This window comes from Panthera tigris, chromosome B4 (assembly GCF_018350195.1).
Source record: "Panthera tigris isolate Pti1 chromosome B4, P.tigris_Pti1_mat1.1, whole genome shotgun sequence".
Lineage (NCBI taxonomy): Eukaryota > Metazoa > Chordata > Mammalia > Carnivora > Felidae > Panthera > Panthera tigris.
Genome location: NC_056666.1, coordinates 92,805,549 through 92,827,433, shown reverse-complemented (window position 1 = coordinate 92,827,433; position 21,885 = coordinate 92,805,549). Strand labels below are relative to the sequence as shown.

Genomic DNA, 21,885 nt, shown 5'->3' with positions numbered 1-21,885 from the left:
CTACTTTAGCATATGAACTACTCCATAGCCTTTTATCAGATGTTTCACAGCTAATTTTATGTTTTCTCAGTGACCTTCTGCACTGTAATTAAAGACTTGCACAAATTGTCTAGGACAATAAAGTTTATTGGGTAGAGCCAAGACTACCTCTGAATTCAGTAAATTTGAGTATTTCTGACTCAATAAAGAATATTCATGTAAGCAAAAAATACTGTTTCTTTTCATTACGTTACCTTAAAAACAAATCTGCAAGTGTAACAAAGTCCACATACTGGACAGAACTGATTACCACCAGACAAAGCCTGGGAAAGACCAAATTTAATGACCTTTTTATGAAGCAAGAATATTGCAACTCTTCAAAACCCAGTCACCCCAGGATGGTTTATATATATGATATGATGTATACCCACCCTATTATATATATTCCAAATTACTTTTTACCATGGGGAAGATGATAGATGAAAATGTGCCTTGTGATTAAAAAAAAAAAAAACCTGCAAAATTAAGAATGCACATTAATGAGAAATGCAGGAAAGAAATGGATTTTCCAAACATAGACAGGGAACCATTTCTTGAAATAATTTAGCCCAGTACCATCCTTCTGAACTTAAATTCCTTGATTACCAAACACATTTTGGGAAATGCTGATGTAGGGGGAAGTCTTTTGTCCAGAGTAATAAATTTTGAATTCAAAGTGCTTTTGAAGCACAGAGCGTAGTTATAAACAAAGATTTGCCCCCTATAGGAACTGGAAAATTAGTCCCTAACCCTAATCACTGTAACCCCTGATGTCAAATTTCTAGCCAAGGACAGAGAGGCTGGACCCAAGTTTGCCCTCTGAAACATGTAAACAGTAGTTTAAATGAGACATAGGTGAGTAGGAAATGGCTAGTTTAGTGGTACGAATTTCAAAAAAGTATCTCAAGTTAGAAAACCAGTATCTCAAATTAGAAAAGTATCAAATTTGACAAGTATCTCAAATTAGAAAACAAATTGGGAACAGTTTTTCTATTTTCTAAAGAGAATTCATTATAATAGGAACCCTTTGGCAGAAGTTCCCTGGAATATATTTACTAGATTTCAGAATTTGCAGCTCCTTAGAGGGTCCATTACTTCCCACTACCCCCAAAAGCAAGGTACAATTTTAAAATAAGCTAATTTTTAAAATATTAGACAGGGGAAAAAGAAAAAAGTGATCAGTCCATTTTTTGGATGGCAGAATTATGTGCTTTTCTTCCTACTTAATTTTTGAAATTTTCTAGTTTTCTAAATTTTTTTAATGTTTTATTCATTTTCTGAAAGAGGGAGAGAGAGAGAGAATGCAGGGAAGGGGCAGAGAGAGAGAGCGAGGGAGACACAGAATCCGAGGCAGGCTCCACGGCCCGGACCCTGACATGGGGCTCCAACTCACGAACCGTTAAGATCATGACCGGAGCTGTAGTCAGACATTTAACTGACTGAGCCATCCAGGAGCGCCACCCCGCCCCCTTTTTTTTGAAATTTCTATTAAAAGAAAAAATTTTTAATGTTTATAAGAGAGTGAGTGGGGGAGGGGCAGGGAGAGAAGGGAAGATACAGAACTCCGGAAGTGGGCTCCAGGCTCCACGCTGTCAGCACAAAGCCTGACATGGGGCTTGAACTCATGAACTGTGCGATCATGACCTGAGCCCAAGTCAGATGCTTAACAAACTGAGCCACCCAGGCACACCTAAAATTTTCTATTTATTTAGAAGTTTTCTATTTTTTTTTATAAGAAAAGTAAATGATTTAAACAGTAGAACCTCAAATTTTAGAAACACCAGTTTACAAAGGCAGTTGTTACACCTTCTTACGTATTCATTAAACATTTCCAGAGTTTATGTTGAAATAACACCTGGTTAAGTCAAAGTTAATTTAAAAATGGTTTTCCCTCATTGACCAAGGACACGGGAGTTCTGAAGGATGAATAGTGAAGGACTCTAGGACCAAGATGGGAAGTTTGTGTTTTAACAACCAAGAGCAGAACTCACTCACAACTCACTCACGTCTCTGCTCTCCAGCCCAGCAATCTGTTCCGGGAGGGCTCTGTCCACTCTGTTAAGGGTCTACCTTCCGTTAATGGAGGCCTTCAGAGAGCTCCTGGAGCTATGCTTCCACCTGGTGGTTAGAAAAGTGCTTAACTAAAGAGATTTGGTCTTCTCACATGCCTCTGTTTTTTAATGTGTTTAAATGTTTATTTTTGAGAAAGAGAGGCAGAGACAGAGTGTGAGCCGGGGAGGGGCAGAGAGAGAGGGAGACACAGAATCTGAAGCAGGTTGCAGATTCTGAGCTGTCAGTACAGAACCTGACGTGGGGCTCGAACTCACTGCAAGATCATGACCTGAACTGCAGTTGGACCCTTAACTGACTGAGCCACCCAGGCGCCCCCACATACCTCTTAAAAAAGAAGGAAATAAATGTGAGAAAAGGTGGAAGAACTTTTACATAGAGGGATATTTTAAGCAAAGCTTTACCAATTCTGGTACAATTCTGATACCGTATCAACTTTTGAAGACCACTGTGTTCTCAGAATGTTTCTTTTGCCATTGAAGTAATTTATTGCAATATTGCAGACAATATTTTTTCAGGATGTTTTTTAAAACTGTCTTTTTCCCCTCTTGTAAATTTCAGAAAACTACACGGCTATTTTCCTTGCCAGTCACCATCCTTTACTGAATGCCTACTGTGCACGCAATGCATTATATTCAATGCATTATATTCGGTACCTGGGGGGAAGAAAGAGATACAAATGGATGTTACAACCTGCTTTTGGAGAGAAGGTACAAAGCAACACGTCAGTAAATTTAAGTGTGAACAAAGTACCTCAGAACTGAGACAATGTAGGGGAGAAAAAGATCTGGTTAATTCAAGGCTACTTTAGCTGGGTTTTGGCACTGTTATGGTCACAATTGGCTACAAGAAAAATATTATTAAAAGCTACCATTTATAAGTCCTCACTACCTAACCAGACCCTATCCTAAGCTCCATATATTTGTCTGTAATTCTCAGGTTACAAAGCAAGCAAGTACCAGATCTGCTATTTGAATTTAGCCCTTCCCACTCTACTAGGATAAAAATAAGTCATGCGAGAAGATGGAAATGAACTTTTGCACCAAAAGGGTTTAAGACAATGGTGGGGAAGAGAAAGCTGTTTCACAGAGAAGTCTAAAAGTCTAAATGAACACGCAATACATTTGAGATAATATCCAACAAGAAATAGAATTAAGTTTTTTCTGTCTTCAAATCAGGGAAACATGAAGCTATCTGTAAATATCTATAAAGGCACCAAATATGGGGGACACCAAAGCCAGTGAAGTCAATTTGATTGGTTTTACTGTGATCTTGAAGAAGGGCTAATAATGCAGGATAGGGTGTCAACTGGGAAGGTGTGAACCAAATTAACACATAAAAGTACTAAAATTTAACTGAGAGATGTTTAAATGGAATTCATCTAACATGACAGTAACAACAATAGAAAGGATTGAAATTTTGTAATTTGTAATGTGAGATATTGTAATAAGCTTGTTAGGACATCTAAACAGTCATATTCTGAAGACAAATCTGTGGGACTAAAACGAGATGAAAGGAAGATGTCGGTCAATTTATTTAATTATTTTTTAAATGTCTACTTTTGAGAGCATGTGTGGGGGAGGTACAGAGAGAGGGGGACGAAGGAGCTGAAGTGCGCTCCACGCTGACAGCAGAGAGCCGGATATGGGGCTCAAACTCACAAACCATGAGATCCTGACCTGAGCCAAAGTCAGATGCTCAACTGAGCCACCCAAGCATCCCTATTAGTTTTTTAAAACATGAATCTTTAAAGAAGAGCTTTAAAAGACAGCAATAAAAATTCAAGTATGTTTTAGGATCATCCCCCTCCTAAAAATAATTAATTGTGGTTCCCTCATTCAATATATTATTTTAATGTGTACATTGTGGGGAGTCTCATCTGCTTGTCACTTGAGACTGCTCTTGTTTTCTGTTTTTATTTAGTTCATGTTAACAGTCCAATTTATAATTAAACATATTCAACACTTCTAAGCACCTGTGTGCTGCTGCACTAAAATATTTATCTTTTTAAAGTATTTTTAGATGTCAAAAATTCCCTACTATATAGAAGAGAAAGCTGGCTCTATGACAGATAATATGGCCAAAAAATTTTAAGCAGATGGCATTTTAAGATAAACACTTTTTTGTAAAGATGAAATCAAACCCAGTTCAAAACCCAAACAATGACCAAGTACAAGCTTTTCACAATGCCATGACAACTTCCAGTTATCACCCTAAACCAACAGACATCTACACACTAACTAGTATCTTCAAAACACTCATTAAAACTCAAAATTAACAAATGTAGCACCTGGGTGGCTCAGTTGGTTCAGCGTCCAACTCTTGATTTGGGCTCAGGTCATGATCTTGTGGTTTGTGGGTTCAAGCCCTGCATGGGGATCCACACGGACAACTTGGATTCTCTCTCTCTCTGCCCCTCCCCCACATACAGGTGGGCTCACACACATTCTTTCAAAATAAATTTAAAAATTAAAAATTAAAAAGTGCACTTAATGATGACAACAGCTAACCCTGGTCTGGCTTTGGAGCCTGTGGACTCCTGCTTTACAAGACAGGTTCCAATGATGTGACTGACTCAAATTATTATCAAACACCTGTATATCTGTGTCACTCACAATCAAGAAAAGGATCTTGGCCTCATGGAATTTAGTTTCAGAGATGATGCAGAGAAATGACAGGTAATTACAAGGAGCTTTCATGCTGACAGGTAGCAAGGTGGTTACCCAACTCCCTTCCCAGCCCCAGCTATACCCTTCCAGAACATTCACCATCACTTGAGAAACCACTTAAGCCAACCTGCCATGTGATAACACAAGTGAACAGGAGGGAGAAAACAGCATGTCCTGGCCCTACTAAACCATGTAACCTCATTCTCTGAAGCTGGGTCTTATTCGTTGCCTTGGATGCTCCCAACTACATTAAGCTGTCCATTAATATCTGTACTGACACAACAGCAGTGATGGCCATTCCAAAAATAGAAGCACATTCAGACTTGTACATTTGATTACCCAAATAGAGGATATTCAAGTATAATTTCTATTTTAACAAAGCTCATTACAGAAAAATTGTAAGATCCAATAATCACACTCTTGAAACAATGCTTAATCAAACATTTAGTATTTTTATTTGTAAATCAATAAATAATTTATGTATACTAAACCTAAAAATTTAGACAATGGATAGGCATGGCAAATGAAACCATCTGCAGATCTGAATGTTTTCTAAGTAGCATAATCACTGCATTCCATACCCTGAATGTACATAACTTACATTTAATGTACTTATATTTTTTTAAATCAGATACGTCTCTAAATTTTAACAAAGTGGGGATCATTTAAAATATGAGTAGCGGGGTTAAGGATGACCTACATATCGAACTCGAATTACATTAAAACCCAAACAGAGAATATAAACAGAAGTGAAATTTTTCTAAAAGGAAGTATTTACTATTCCCATTCCCAAAGTAAATTATACTAGAGAAGAAATAAATCTACATGTACGGAGATACTTTCTCACTTTGATATGTGTAAAAAAAAATTTCATGTTGTCTAAATTTTTAGGGTTATATAGTTAGAAATATAGAATTCTACTTTTATAGACATGTCCACTAGGGGAAATAAGTTAACACAATCATTTGAATTGGTTGTCTACATACTGGACAGGGCTTATTCCTCTTCTTTAGCTTTTTTGCACAAGTAAAGCATGCCATAAGATGTCCTGTTTTGCCATGAACAATGCAACCATTTTTAGGTCGACCCTGGCAAATCACACAAGGTTCAATGGCATTATGGGGAAAACTAGATTCCACGATTTCTTCTTTGTCCTGTGTTTCTTCCCTCTCAAACTCTTTGACATCTTCTTGGCTGCTATGAATGATGCTGTTAGAAGTTGATGGCTGAGAATAGTCCTCACTTTCTTGGGATTGGGAGGCCTGTGTGATTTTATCATCATTTTCCTCAGCACATGATTCCCTAGAATCATTCACTGTAGTTTTTTTACAATCAGGGACATCAAAGCCCTCTTCTACTTGTGTTGAGTTTTCCACTTTGGCTTTCTCAGGCATTTTCCCTTTATCTTTCCCTTTATCTTCAGGAAGCCAATTCTCACGAAGAGCCCAACATCTGTTGCAATGAGGTGGAAGAGGAGGATTCATTTCATTGCACGAAGTACACTTCCAATAGTCCTTCAATGAAAAAAGAGTTCGTTTCTGTAACCCTTTAACAACTACTCATAGCCAACTCTAGCAACTTCAGTATGTCTGAAATAAAATCTATCAGAGTTCAATTTTCAGCATTTTATGTTTTATATAAAACATTCAACATGTAACAATCTTTCCTCAAGCATGAGATTATAACAACACACATAAAGTATCTATTTTTTTCAGGCAAACTATGCTGAAGAATCGTAAAACAAAAAATGTATTCACCATGATCTTAACCACGTGCCAATAAAGTTATCTGGGGACATAGATACAGCTGGTTCATCTAGTTGAAGCAAGTGTGATGTAGTCTTTTACTCTGAAATGAGGCCTGTACCCACTTCACTCTCTTAAAGGCTCAACCCTAGGCCCAATGTCTACCAATCAATCTAGACGAAACCACTGCCCAATGAGCCACTGACTAAGACTGCCTTGGAAGTGCTCTAAAACCTGGGCTCAAGGGAGTTTCCCTCATTTCATCCACAAAGGAAATGCTAAAACATTCTCGGCAATCACGGCCACCTAAAATCTGTCATCCTTGTCACTATCTGAAATGTATGCCCCTTATTTAACTATGCTTTTCTGTGTTCTCACCTCTGTAACTGCTTATTGCTTCTCCCATATCTCAACTTATTTCCCAACCTTTCCACCATCATGCAATTTGGAAAACAAACCCCCTTTAAATCCTCCAGGCTCTTTTAACGAATATATTCTTATTCCACTATCTTAACTGAAGCATGTTTCTTGCCTGAGGACAACATACATGTAAAACTTGCCATGAATAATATAACCATTTTTTAAAAACTGTCTATTTATTTGGGGCGGGGGGGTGGAGAGGGAGGGCTCTGTGCTGTCAGTGCAGAGCCCTTGGAGCTGACACAGGGCTCAAACTCACAAACTGTGAGATCATGACCTGGTCTGAAATCAACAGATGCTTAACTGACTGAGCCACCCAGGTGCCCCAATATAACCATTTTTAAGTTGCCTCACAAATGCCTAAGACATCAGCAGTAGGGATGGAGACTGTTCACTATTGTACATTAGTTCGAGTTCTCAATGTAGGTTGCTACCCAACTGATAAAACCAAAGACAAAAGTTTTATAACATGTGGGAGAAAGTGCTTCAAAGACCCCAATAAACTGCAGGATCTATGTCTGGCATAAAGTAAGTCAACTAGTTACTTGAATTATTTTCTATTACAGCAAAAAAAAAAATTTTTTTTTGAATTTTACAATTTCACCTTTTTTGCATTTAGATAATAGTTTCCAACTCAGCCAAGAAAAATGAGATTTCCTATTCAAATACAACTAAAGGCATTAAGAACAAAATTAGGGGCACCTGGGTGGCTCAGTGGGTTGGGCGTCCGTCCAACTTTGGCTCAGGTCATGATTTCACAGTTTGTGAGTTCGAGCCCTGTGTCAGGCTCTGTGCTGACAGCGCGGAGCCTGGAGCCTGCTTTGGATTGTGTCCCCTTCTCTCTTTGCCCCTGCCCCACTTTCACTCACTCTCTCTCTCTCTCAAAAATAAACATTAAAAAAAAATTTTTTTTAAAAAGAACAAAGTTACAGGCACTGGGGTGACTCAGTCGGTTAAGCACCCAACTCTTGATTTCAGATCAGGTCAATTCAAGCTCACAGTGCATAAGTTTGAGCCCCGTGTCAGGCCCTGCACCGGCAGTGCGGAGCCTGCGTGGGATTCTCTGTCTCCCTCTCTCTGCCTCTCCTCTGCTCATGTTCTCTCTCTCTCAAAATAAACATTAAAAAAAAAAAAAAAATTTAAAGCAGTGCGTCTGAGTGGTTCAGTCGGTTAAGCAGCCGACTCTTGATTTCAGCTCAGGTCATGATCTCACAGTTCATGGGACTGAGCCCCGCATTGGGCTACACACCAACAGTGCAGAGACTGCTTGAGATTCTCTCTCCTCTCCTCCCCTTATTGCTTTCTCTCTAAACAAACAAACAAACATTAAAAAAAAATTAAAGCTTTAATATACAGTAAAAAACCCAACTTCCAATACCCCAGGAACCCTATGAAGCATGAAATGTGAACGTCCTGAATTCTTAAATGGCAAACCCTACCTACCTCATTCTCTAGTACAAATCAACATGATGGGAAAAATGTTTGTAACTATTACAGCTGGGTGATAAATACACTAGAAATACATTATACTACTCTCTATGCTGTACATGCTTGAAATTCTCAATAAAAAATTATTTAAAAGTTCATATCCTACCACCAAAAAACCCCTAAAAAATGTAGTAACAGATTCCAACACAACAAGTAAAAGAAAAAAATGCTTTAAAACTTTTTAAAAAGGATTTTAGCTTTATAGAAATTACCTCATGTCAGGAAGTAGACTAGGCATATTTTTCTAATGTTAACCTCAATGTTTTGATTCCTTAAAAAAACAGATGTATACTTACAGCTAAGGAAATTTCAGGATCTTCTTCAAATGAATCTGTATCACTCTCCCCTGCCTGATACACAGTTACTCGATATACCTAATAAAATAAATCCATCAACATCAATTTATCACCTTTTTTTCCTTAACCAGGAAGGCTTCTTAGTGGTAAGTCCTAACAAATAGCATGTACTACTATAGATGAGAACCTCTGAGACAGAGGTTGAATGAAATAGAGGGGGAAAAATGAAGGACCATGAAATCCTCACCCACTATGGTAAAAAGGCAACAGGATGTTTAAAATGAATAAGGCAAAAAATTCAGTATAAGCATTTTTATTTTATAAATATGGGGATATTAAATAACTGTGAAACAGCCAGAAATGTTGAAGGTGGTCACCTCCAGTGACTTTAACTGTGTGCATACTTTACTTTAAAAATTAGGGGCGTCTGGGTGGCTCAGTTGGTTAAGCGTCTGACTTTGGCTCAGATCATGATCTCACAGTTCGTGAGTTCAAGCCCCACATTGGGCTCTGTGCTGACAGCTCAGAGCCTGGAGCCTGCTTTGGTTTCTGTGTCTCACTTTCTCTCTGCCCACCCCCCCCCACCACTGCATTCTGTCTCTCTCTCAAAAAATAAACATTAAAAAAAATTTTTTTCAAGTAAATTAATATTAAAAGAGGGCAATTTTAAAATTTAACTTTATTAAGTAAACTCTACCCCAAAACATGGGGCTTGAAATCATGACCCAGAGATCAAGAGTTGCATGCTCCACCCACTGAGCCAGCCAGGCATCCCAAAGAGGGGAATTTTTTTTTTTTTTTTTTTAAATAAGACTTTTATAAGAACATTAAGAACTGTTGACTTTTTGACATTTATAGTTACAAGAGTATAAATCAAAGAACTACAAAAGCCTGAAGTCCACAAAATATTCCAGTTTGAACAAGAGTCAAAGATTAAGTGAAATCAGAATACATTATAATTTCAAATAGCATCAATGAATACAGAAAATATTTAAGAAATTCAGACTATAGAGAAATAAAACTACCTCATCATCTTCATCTGAGAGTTCTTGTCCTTCTTCACTAAGGCTATAATCTTCTGAATCGAGAGACTCAACTTCAAATTCTACACTGAATTGATCTGAAACTGAATCCTGATCCAACCAATCACCTGAATGTTCACTTACACCAGCATCGAGATCCTAAAATAAGGGGGAAAAAAAAGTTACTTGAAGTACATTACCTGTTGGCCTCTGTAACAGCTTCCTAGCTCATCCCTATAGTCCCATTTCCATCTTAGATCCACCCTACACAATGACACTAGATTAAGATTCTGGGTTATTAATATATCATGTTCCCAGTTCAAAACCCCATCACATAAAGGAAAAAAGCCAAATCCCCTTGGCATTCAAGGCACACAGAGTAGGGCCATATTAACACTTTCATCTTATCTTCCAACTAGACACTGCTCCCCCCACCCTCAATATGAACAATTGGCCAGATCTACCCTTTTTTCTAAACCAAACTTGACAGTTCACCTTACACACTTTACCTCTCTCGCTGGAATAACTTAACAGTTTTTAAGTCCTACTCATCCTTTTTTGATAAGGCTTCTGTCAATACCACAAGAAGAAAAGTACTTCCACTTTTAATTACCTTTCCTACTTACATATTGAATACTATATACCTTTACACATAAAATTATACAAAACATAGTTTTCTATACATGTTTCTTATCTGAGTTATACGTACTTTAAGAGTTAAAAACATGTCTTAATCTCTTTAGATCTTCAGATTGGTAGAACAGTAGTAGCTACAACCCACATGACAATTATGAGATTTTATAATTTTTTTGAGATTTATTTTTTAATGAACTTTGATAATAATTTCTTTGGAAGAGCTTTCAGACATTATTTTTTAAATTTATTTTTTAAATTCTGTATCAGCTCATGTGGTTTCTCATTTTATAGTATAAGAACCCTAACAAGACCATTAGTCCCATATTTACTGTCAGTGCTAAGAATAGGAACATATACAAAACAGAAGGCTAGACAGAAAAAATACATTGGTCTAAGAATCAGGATACAAACATTCTTTTCTTCTAAGGTTTATTTATTTTTGAGAGAGAAAGAGAGTGAGCGAGCAGAAGAGGGGCAGAGGGCAAGACAAAGAATCCTAAGCAGGCTGCACACTGTCAGTGCAGAGCCTGAGGCGGGGCTCAAACTCACAAATAGTGAGATCAAGACCTGAGTGAAAACCAAGAGTCGGGCCCTTTACCAACTGAGCCACCCAGGCACCCCAGGATACATTCTTCTTCTAGATTTGCCGCTAAACAGCTATTTAACCTTGGACATATTTAAAGCCATAAAGGCCGCAGCCACTTCATCTATGAGAGTTTGGATTAAATAATCTCTAATACTTCTATCATTTGTAAAAAGACAAAGTATATTATTTTATAAACACTGAGGTCAAAAGACTTTTTCACAGTGATGTTAGGATAGTAGTAAAAGCAAAATTGACAAGTTGCAGTTAATGATTCTTAACAAGGGTTCTATTAACATTCAGGTTAAAATTACATATGAAGCTAGAATATGATCTCTAATAAGGTAACCTAATAAACTGTATACTTCAATTAACTAGCATTTTAGTGCACTAAGTCTAAATTTTTTTTTAATGTTTATTTTTGAGAGAGAAACAGAGCACAAGTTGGGGAGGGGCAGAGAGAGAGGGAGACACAGAATCTGAAGCAGGCTCCAGGATCTGAGCTGTCAGCACAGAGCCCGATGCGGGACTCAAACTCACAAACTGTGAGATCATGACCTAAGCTAAAGTCGGACACTTAACTGACTGAGCCACCAGGGCGCCCCTATTGCACTAAGTTTAGAATATGGGGATATATCACAAAAAAGATGAAAGTCTCAGCAGGTATCTTCTCTTGTATGGGTTGACAAAGTATGGCCCACTACCCATCTATTTTTACAAATAAAGTTTTATTGAACACAGCCATGGCCATTGGTTTTCCTGAGACAATTTCTCAGTTTCCAAACAGACAATTATTAGCTATGGAATCTTAAACAAGTTATTTGAAACCTTCAAGCTTATCTTTCCCATCTATAAATGGAATGTGAGGCTGCTGACCTGGTACCACGTAAACTGTCTAGTACAGAGCCTAGAATATAGCCTTAGTTCCTCAATTTATTAAGCCTAAAAGAAAAAAAGATGGAAGTCAGACGCACTTTCCTTTAACTGCCTTCACAGGCGGGTGAATAATGACACCAAATGAGGACTATACCATTCTCATATCAGGTAAGCTAAAAACAAGGAAAAACCCTGCCCCTACCAAAAGCTTTCACAAGTAGGAACTCAGCCTGCAAAACAGTAGATTTTTAATAGAATTTTTAGAAGAGAATATAGGATAGGAATAACAAAAAGAAAAAAAGAAAATATCCTCTGTTGCTTTAATAACAAGGCAGTGTCCCAGGGTAGAAAGCAAAAACAAGGACTTTAAATATCATTTAACTAGAATTCTGAAACAACTGTAACAAAGTCTGCAAGTTTAATGGGTCATAGTTCTACTTAAATCATTTGTAAGGAATAAAATTATCCAAACATAAAGTCTGTGTACATGGTAAGCTTTCTTTAATTGGATTCAATTTTCAGATCACATATGTTTGCTCTCAAGAACCTGTATTTTTTTTCTACAACATTTGTTAAATGTCTTAATTACCTCATTGTTGATGATGTGTCTCCCCATGAGGGCAGGGACCATATCTATATCTACCTTGACAACCACTCCAGTGCCAAACAGAACCTGGTATAGAAAACATTTACGTACCTACTGAATGAAGAACTTGCTCTCTATGCCATCTAGTGGCCTACAGAAGTAACAGCTCTATTAAATACTAAGTCTAGAGGGTACACCTGTATCCATAAAATCAGTGCTTTGGAAGGGAAAAAAAGTAAAGATAATGTAAGAAATAACAACAATAGGGACGCCTGGGTGGCTCAGTTGGTTAAGTGTCTGACCTCGGCTCAGGTCATGATCTCACTCTTTGTGGGTTTGAGCCCCGCGTCGGGCTCTGTGCTGACAGCTCAGAGCCTGGAGCCTGCTTCCGATTCTGTGTCTCCCTCACTCTCTGCCCCTCCCCTGTTCACACTCAGTCTGTCTCTCTCAAAAATAAACAAACATGGGAAAAAAAAAAAAAAAAAGGGGCGCCTGGGTGGCTCAGTCGGTTGAGCATCCGACTTCGGCTCAGGTCATGATCTCACAGTTCGTGAGTTCGAGCCCCGCCTCGGGCTCTGTGCTGACAGCTCAGAGCCTGAAGCCTGCTTCTGATTCTGCATCTCCCTCTCTCTCTGCCTCTCCCCTGCTTATGCTCTGTCTCTCTCTCTGTCTCAGAAATAAATAAAACATTTTAAAAAATTTATATATATTTTTTTTAACCAAACTTCTTTCAGTGATCTCTCTTAAGAATTTTACTAATTCTGGGGCACCTGGGTGGCTCAGTCGGTTGAGCATCTGACTTCAGCTCAGGTCATGATCTCACAGCTTGTGAGTTCGAGCCCCACGTCGGGCTCTATGCTGACAGCTCAGAGCCTGGAGCCTGCTTCAGCTTCTGTGTCTCCCTCTCTCTCTGCCCCTAACCCACTTGCATTCTGTCTCTGTCTCTCTCAAAAATAAATAAACATTTTTAAAAAAAATTTTTTTTAAAAAAAGAATCTTTCTAAAAAAAATTTTTTTTACAAATTCTTTGGATTTTTGTATCAATAATCAAAATTACTAAATCTCTCCCGCCATCCATGTAACAACATGCCTGTATTTCACAGCCTTACTAAACACCTCTTTCCTGATATCTAGGCCTATGTACGGGTAAGTGTGTAGCTTAGACTATGCTGGCTTGTTTGCTGATAGCTATAATAAAGAAGATACTGTTACTCTAAATGTTCAAAACAAATTTGCCTTAGATTCTAAGATACTTAACTTTTTTCTTCCCTTATTTTTTTAAAAATAAAACTAAAAATCCTCAGACCATTCCAATTTCTGTGAATGTACTACTTGTGCACAGCCCACAAAGATTCTCCACTATGGAGGACGACATTAACAACTATTAATATTGGTGCTAATTTTACCATCACACCCACAACTGCACGATCTCCCACCCTCCTCCCAAACCTGGGGTTGGGGACAGAGAAGATTTACACGGTAATTTTATTGGACAGAAAAATTTACCACTGTGTATATAACAGCAATTGCATATATATGCATTCTATCCAAATGTTTATTAGGACTGACAGAACTAGACTTTAAAAATAAGAGTCTTGTTTTATTTTATTTAAAATGAAAAGATTACCGGATTTGACGGAGTCCCCGTCGATTCGCTGCTACTGCTTCTTTCACAACATATCTCCCTTATTACACACAGAGCAAGGCTTTCATCAAAGGAAAGAGAAATACTATCAGACTTGTGGCGCTTTCTCTGCCGTTCACCAGGTAATTCATCTGAATGTTCTTCTGCATATATAAGGAAAAAAAGTCAATTAAAACCCTATGTTGTGATTTATTTAGCAAACGAACTGCCTCGAGTACCTATTTGTACTGAAATTTAATCTCAATGAAATTAAACAGAGAAAATAGTCAATTATTACCATTTCAAAACTTAATGCTTTTATTGGATCTGTCCAACTGAGAGCTACAGCAGAACACTGTATTTATTTTTTCTAAGTAAGCCCTACATCAAACATAGGGCTTAAACTCACAACCCCAAATTCAAGACTCACATGCTCTACTGGCTGAGCCAGCCAGGCACCCCCAAAAGGCTATATTTTTAAAAAGTTTTTCAAGCTTCTGAAACGCCTGGCTCAGTCAGTATATGACTCTTGATCCCGGGGTTGCTGAGTCTGCACCCCACGTTGTGTGTAGACATTACTTACACACATACAAGCTTTTCTTTTCAGAGGTGCTTGGGTGGCTCAGTTGGTTAAGCATCCAACTCTTGATTTTGGCTCAGGTCCTGATCTCTCCGTCATGAGATCAAGCCCCAATTCCAGCTCTGTGCTGACAGTGTGGAGCCTGCTTAAGATTCTCTCTCTCCTTCTCTCTCTGGCCCTCCCCTGCTCATGCTCTCTCAAAATAAATAAATAAAGGGATAAAAGCTTTTCAAGCTTCTTTCAAAACTTCGTCTCCATTAAGTCACAACTAATTTAATCCATCTACAGCTTTCATTGACCAATCTAAAATTCTTCTGTCAAAAATCACACTTTAGAATATATCATTTTGTTTCTAAAAAGAACAAAAAATGTTTAATTTACTTAGAAGGTATTCTTAACATTTCAATTTCCTCAGTTCTATTTTTAATAGTAATCAAAATTTTATCTTAAATAATGAATTACTTCTCACTTTAAGTCAGAATGTTGCCAAATCTGTCAGGTACGTGAATGAGTCTTACCACGTATTAGATTTAAAAATAAATTCCAAATGAATTAAAGAGCCAAACACAAAGAACAAAACCACCCAAATACTTCTAAGAGAATATTCTTGTAATACTGGGGTAAGGAAGTGTGACATAACACTGCAAAGCCCTCAAGAAAAAATTTATCAAGGGTGCCTGGGTGGCTCAGTCAGTTAAGTGTCCGACTTCAGCTCAGGTCATGATCTCACACAGGGCTCCACGCTGACAGCTCAGAACCTGAAGCCTGCTTCGGATTCTGTATATCCCTCTCTCTCTGCCCCTCCCCCACTTGTGCTTTGTCTCTCTCAAAAATAAACATTAAAAAAATTAAAAAATTTATCAAAATTAGACTATGTTAAATAAATTAAGGTTTACATGGCAGAATGAACAAAAATGAAAAAGCAAATGTCAGCCTAGAATATGTGCAACATACATAAAATGGTTACTACTTACTACATACAAACACCTGCCACCAATCAAGTAAAAATAACAAAAAAAAACAAACAAAAAAACTCTTGATTTAAAAAAAGTCAGAGAGAGGCTCCTGAGTGGCTCAGTCTGTTAAGCAGTCTCTTGGTGAATTCAGCTCAGGTCATGATCTCATGGTATCCTTCGTGGGTTTGAGAGCCCTACGCTGGGCTCTCTCCCTCCCTGGTCCCACCCCACTCCAGCTCCCTCCCTCTCTTTCTAAATAAACAAACTTAAAAAAAAAAGGAAGTCAAAGATACGAAAGGCAATTCACAGAATACAAGTGACTAATAAGCATATAAAAAAATCCCCTACCTCCTGATCAAGGACATGTAAATTAAAACAAGATACCATTTTTTTTACCCCCAAGAATGACAAAAATTAAAATGAGAGTCTTGAGATTTGAGAAAAAGGACATTTTTATACATTGTTGGTAGAAATGTAAAATAATATGACATTTGGTGGGCAATCTCTATCCTAGAAATATCTGCATAATTACTTAAGGATGTATGTGGCAAGGATGTTCGCTGCAGCCTTTTACATAAGTACCAAATAGGGTTATAGGATTAAACAAACCATAATCCATATGCCTGAAACAGGTACAACTTGCACACCCTTGTGCTCACTCCATTTCCTTCTCTTGACCTTCCTAGTCAAAGTCAACTTTTTCCTCTGAATTCCCCACTCTTATACCCTATACTTTAAGTAATTCTGTGTTGATCTCTCCAAAACTAAATCACAAGTTCTTGGTGTAAGTTCTTAATCATGTTTGTATTCCTTATAAAAGGTGATCTTGGTTGAATAATGTGGGCTAGAAGCCTAAAACCACACCAACTGATTCTTATTGTTTACCTCCATTAAAAATATCATTTGGGATTTTCTTCTATTAAAGTATCATATTACTCATTATAGAAATCATAAAAAAAACAGAAAATTTAAAAAATGTAAACCATCTGTAGTGCTACCCTTGAGAGAGAACTACTATTAACATTTTAGTGTAATAATTTTCCAGTTTTTATTTCCTTTTATTTATTTTTTTAAGTGCCTATTTATTTTTGAGAAACAATATGAGCAGGAGAGGGACAGAGAGAGAGGGGACAGAGGATCCAAAGCACGCTCTGCACTGACAGCAGAGAGCCCAATGCGGGGCTCAAACTCATGAACCGTGAGATCATGACCTAAGCCGAAGGCAGACGCTTAACCAACAAAGCCACCCAAACACCCATTTATTTCCTTTTAAAAAACGTATTTGAATCATACTATATGTACAATTTGGGGGTGGTTTGCTCTTAAATTTTCTTTTACGTTATTTTTAATGGCTACAGAATATGGTGTGTCCATGACATAGATTTATATACTGTTCATATAATTGAACTATTTAGTCCACAAAGCTGAGCAACTGCTTACTGTCTGGCACTGTGCTAGGCAGTGGGTTTACAAAAGTGAAGTCAGTTATCATCCCTGCCACCAGAGAAAGCTTAATTTCAAACACCCAGGCAACCGAAACATAATTATCTACCAGCTATAATGAGTGCTATGAGGAAACAAGTAGGGGGCTAAGGAAAAGAACAATCTGCCTTTGTGACTGGTTAGAGACAGGCTCTCTGAGGTCACATTTCAGCAAAAACAGAAAAATGAGGAGCTGGTCTTGTAAGGCTGAGGTAGAAAAACTCCTGGCAGGAAAAAACAAAAACAAAAAATGTGTGTGCCAACAACCTTAAAGTAGCAAAGAGTTGACTTGAAGAACTAAATAATCAGTACACTGGAAATAATAGAGGTAGGAGGAAAAGGCCAAAAACCAGGTTAAAGGCAGATCATGGCCTTGTTAGGCCAAGGTAAAAAGCGTGGGTTTTATTTTAAATAACCAAAGTGGGTAAGTGGGGAAGTGATGCAATCCAATTTACCTTTTACCACCTCCTTTAGTACTGTGTGAAGGGACACAACTGTAAAACAAAATCAGAAAGCTGTTGCTGTGGTCTGGAGACCAGAGGGCAATGGCCTGAACTAGTGACGACGTTTTCTACCATATGTCTTTAATTATAAATAATGCTGTAATTAGTATCTCTAAATACATGTAATCTTTGAATTTCTGATTATATCACTAGGATAGATCTCTAGAAGCAGAGTTATTGGGATAATGGTAAGAACTCCAAGCCTTTTTATATACATAAAGGTTTAAGTTGTTGTTAAACTATTGGTACACCAATAGTGTATCAGTGCCAATACACATGTTAACAAGGATGAGTAAAAAAATCTCTAATTTGGTAGCCTAGAAAAGAAGCCTTTTTGCATTTGTTATTGTCTATAAAGCTAAATCACAAAAACCCACCCCCTCCCTATTTATTAGTCATTTGTATTTACTATGAAAAATTGGGTGTTTTGTTCCTTTTCGTTATGTGGATTTTTAATTTTTTTTTTAATCAATTTTGGAGAACTTTTTATGTAATAAGGGTATTGACACCATCAGGTTTAAAGTGAATATCCTTCAAATATAATTTTTTCATTTATCTTTTAAACTCATTTGGAATTCACTTTGGCATAAGGTATAGACAGAATTTGTCTTTTCTTCCCCAAATAACTAACCACTTGCTCCAGTCCCATGCAGTGAACAAAACACCCTCTGCCCTTACCGCCCTCTGCTCTCCTGTGCGTAATTCTAGTCTGGGTTTATCTACTCTATCTCACCGATCTGCTGAACTCTTCTTTCATCTGAATCACAGTTTTAGTTATTGACTTTTGATCAGACAACAGCCTCCTCCTCCTCCACTATCTTTTCTTTGTAAAAATGTCCTCAGCTATTTTTTTTTTATCTCATCTTCATTTCTAAGATGTTATTTACTTTGTTTTTAAACTCACTGGTATGTTTCATCACTTATTAGAAACAACAAATATTTTAACTGCTAAGGTAACTAAGAATAATGACTAAAATACAGTTTAGATGCTTGTCCTCTATTACCTTGAATAATAGGTGCCTAACTATAAACTCCATTGGGCCCAGAAAACTGTGCTGTAGTCAAACAGAAAAATATTGCTAAGAGAGAAATTTTTAAACAAATCATATAAAAATAAGAATGAAAGAAACCCAGAAATTAATTCATCTAAGGCAAAAAAAGCGCAAAATTTCATTAAGCCTAAACGCATTAATTTCATTAGAGAATAAACAGTGAAAAGCTGTCTGAAAGTGCCAATTAATCATATGTACCTGTCTCACTAATTGTTCTCCTTCTAGATGAGGTAGATGGTCTAGAAACCAAATCTGAAGATGAAGGTTTCTCTTCCTGCAACTCTTGCACAGGGTCCTAAGCATGCAAGGTGGGGGGAGAAAAACAAAAACTTAACTTGTAACACCAGGGAGCTGAAAATTATTTGTTTAAAATAACCTAACTTTCAAGAAACATCACACTAGAATGCATTCATTTCAAGATTACCTTTTGATCACTCCCACCTTCAAGGTGACACCTATTTTCACTCACAGATGTGCCTGAATCTGATGGTTCTGATGGGGGAAAAAAAAACAACAACAACAACAAAGAATCACAAACTAGAAAAGAAACTAGTCTGTCAGTCCAGGAAAAACTCCTTACACAATTTAACCTTTCAACAAACATTAAATGTGTGTCTCCCAGGGGCCAACCCCATGCTAGATATTGTAGAAATAAGTAATAAGATTCAATTTTAATACAGAGAATACATTAAGAGTAATGAAAGTGTAGTGAAGAAGACAGAGCAATGATTTTTTGGTAGGGACACAGCAAGGTATGAGGAACAAGGAGTCAGGAAAGGTTCCATAAAATTTAAAGAAGTAGGACTAAGAAAAGCTATTCCAGGCTGAGGAACACCCTGTGAAAAAAAACACCCAGAAGTGAATTACCAACGCTTGTTACAGGGAACTACAGGTAGTTAATTATTACTAGAATATAAGCAGGATCATAAAGGATCCTGTGTGTCTTGCAAAACAGAACAAGGACATCAACAAACAGCACTCATGCCTTCAATCCTACATCACTGCATGCTTCCCAGCTGACACTTCAGAACCTTCCCTAACACTGTTGCAGCCATTCAGCATAAAAAGGAACACGCAAGAAGGGGTGAGGGAGGGTGAGGGAGGGTGAGGGAGGGTGAGGGAGGGAGAGGGAGGGTGAGGGAGGGAGAGGGAGGGAGAGGGAGGGAGAGGGAGGGAGAGGGAGGGAGAGGGAGGGAGAGGGAGGGAGAGGGGGAGGGGGGGAGGGGGGAGGGAGGGAGGGAGGGAGGGAGAGAGAGAGAGAGAAGAGAGAGAGAGAGAGAGAGAGAGAGAGAGAAGAGAGAGAGAGAGAAGAGAGAGAGAGAGAGAGAAGAGAGAAGAGAGAGAGAGAGAGAGAGAGAAGAGAGAAGAGAGAGAGAGAGAGAGAGAGAAAGAGAGAGAGAGAGAGAGAGAGAGAGAGAGAGAGAGGAGAGAGAGAGAGAGAGGGAGAGAGAGAGAGGAGAGAGAGAGAGAGGGAGAGAGAGAGAGGGAGAGAGAGAGAGGAGAGAGAGAGAGAGGGAGAGAGAGAGAGAGAGAGAGAGAGAGAGAGAGAGAGAGAGAGAGAGAGGAGAGAGAGAGAGAGGAGAGAGAGAGAGGAGAGAGAGAGAGAGGAGAGAGAGAGAGGAGAGAGAGAGAGAGAGAGAGAGAGAGAGAGAGAAGAGAGAAGAGAGAGAGAGAAGAGAGAAGAGAGAGAGAGACGGAGAGAGAGAGATTATCTTAAGCCAGCTCCAGGCTCAGCACAGATCCCATGACCCTGCAATCATGACCTGAGCCAAAATCAAAAGTCAGACGCTCAACCTACTGAGCCACCCCGGCACTCCTAAAAAGGTTTAATCCAATAGATAAAACTGTATTGTCTTTTTATCCAGAGAACAATAAGGAACCCATAAATGATCATTTTAAGCGGAGAGGGACAAATTACTTCAGCAAAATAGAAGAAAAAGAGAGCAGAGGCAGGGAAGCCAACATTAGAAAGTAACTGCAATAATACAAATGCAGAAGTGTTAAAGCCTAAACTAAGGCATGGAAGAAAGATCAATTCCAGAGAAGTTAAAACCATTCACCAAGAGAGAAACTTCAGAAGACAAAGAGATTGGGATGGGAAGATAATGAACTAAAGTGGATGAAACTCATTCAGGTAGGTAGGTTTAGTTTTTAGTTGGATGTATAGACTTGGAGCTCAGAAGTCAGCATTTCAGATATGGAATATATACAGGTGCCAAAGATCATAATCAAATACCCTCCAAAACATTTTCATCTTAATACGAATGTCAGGCCCAAGCGTTAACACTTTGAAATTATGCACATTATCGTAAGTTTATTGCTTCTTTATATCATGGGTTATGTATTTTAAGTTGTACATATAGACAGGTTATATTACGTTTTAGTATAATAAAGGAGATGTTACAAAATAGATGTAATAAAAAGGAAGTACTAGGTGTGATAGGTTGAGAACACAGTTACAAGAGCTCTGAAGTTAATTCTACTAACTGAAACCTGAAACAAACACAGAAATAACAAATGGAAATAACCTAAGTAATCTATAGGTTACCATCTCATTAATATAATTTTCCTGGTAATCTACCAAGGTGTCTTTACATGAACCAATGAATACATCAGGTATAATATTTAAAAAACTTAAAATACTACTATAATACTATTTTTTTGGCCTTCATTTAATTTCATAAAGAGCTCTGTAAAACAATAAAGCATCTTGTTACCAGCCTAACAGTCACTTCTACTCTAGGATAAGACAGTAATGCCCTTTTCTGGGTCTTAAATCCTAACTGTGGAACAGTATTCAACTCAACACATTTATTAAACACCGTATTACTAAAACACTGTATTGATGCAAAATGCAAACCTGAGTAGGATACAAGAAATATAATCAAGTGAAACAAAACAATGTAATAATAAGGTCCAAATACAGAATAGTGGAAGCACAAGAGTGGCCAGTTTGTTGCATAAACAAGCTTTTGAAAACAATTAATTGTAGTTCAAGAACGGGCTTTAAGAAGTCAGGGGTGTGTTGGGAGCCAGCTCCTACTGGCAAAGAACTGTGTATCTTCTACCAATTCCATGTACGCAGCTTGAAAATGGCCATGGTGGGAGTTATTTACACGATGGAAATCAGCAAACACCACAAATCAGGGCTTTTCCTGAAGAGTCAGTGGGTTGTTAAACATTTACTAGCATACCACCATATATATTTATGTGTATCTCTCTGAAATACAAACCTAGTGCTTTCATCAGATTCTCAGTTAAGAACTGCAAGCTTAAAGA

The 21,885-nt window shown here is 37.9% G+C and overlaps 1 protein-coding gene across 8 annotated transcripts in view; it reads right to left on the bottom strand.

Moving 5' to 3' along the window:
- Window positions 1–1,774: 1,774 nt before the first annotated feature.
- Window positions 1,775–21,885, bottom strand: part of MDM2 (MDM2 proto-oncogene) — a 30,525-nt gene continuing 10,414 nt past the window's right edge. For 5 of the 8 annotated variants that reach the window (XM_007082232.3, XM_007082233.3, XM_007082230.3 and 2 more), the window contains 6 exons: window positions 19,031–19,098; window positions 18,805–18,901; window positions 14,037–14,197; window positions 9,732–9,887; window positions 8,707–8,784; window positions 5,190–6,271 (listed from right to left, as the gene is read on the bottom strand). In XM_007082232.3, the coding sequence (XP_007082294.1) occupies window positions 5,696–6,271; window positions 8,707–8,784; window positions 9,732–9,887; window positions 14,037–14,197; window positions 18,805–18,901; window positions 19,031–19,098 (1,136 nt within the window). In that variant the 3' untranslated portion in view covers window positions 5,190–5,695. Of the gene's footprint in view, window positions 2,137–2,387; window positions 2,745–5,189; window positions 6,272–8,706; window positions 8,785–9,731; window positions 9,888–14,036; window positions 14,198–18,804; window positions 18,902–19,030; window positions 19,099–21,885 lie in introns of those variants that run through there. The other 3 variants (XR_006220059.1, XM_042992719.1, XM_042992720.1) reach the window with 3 other exon arrangements.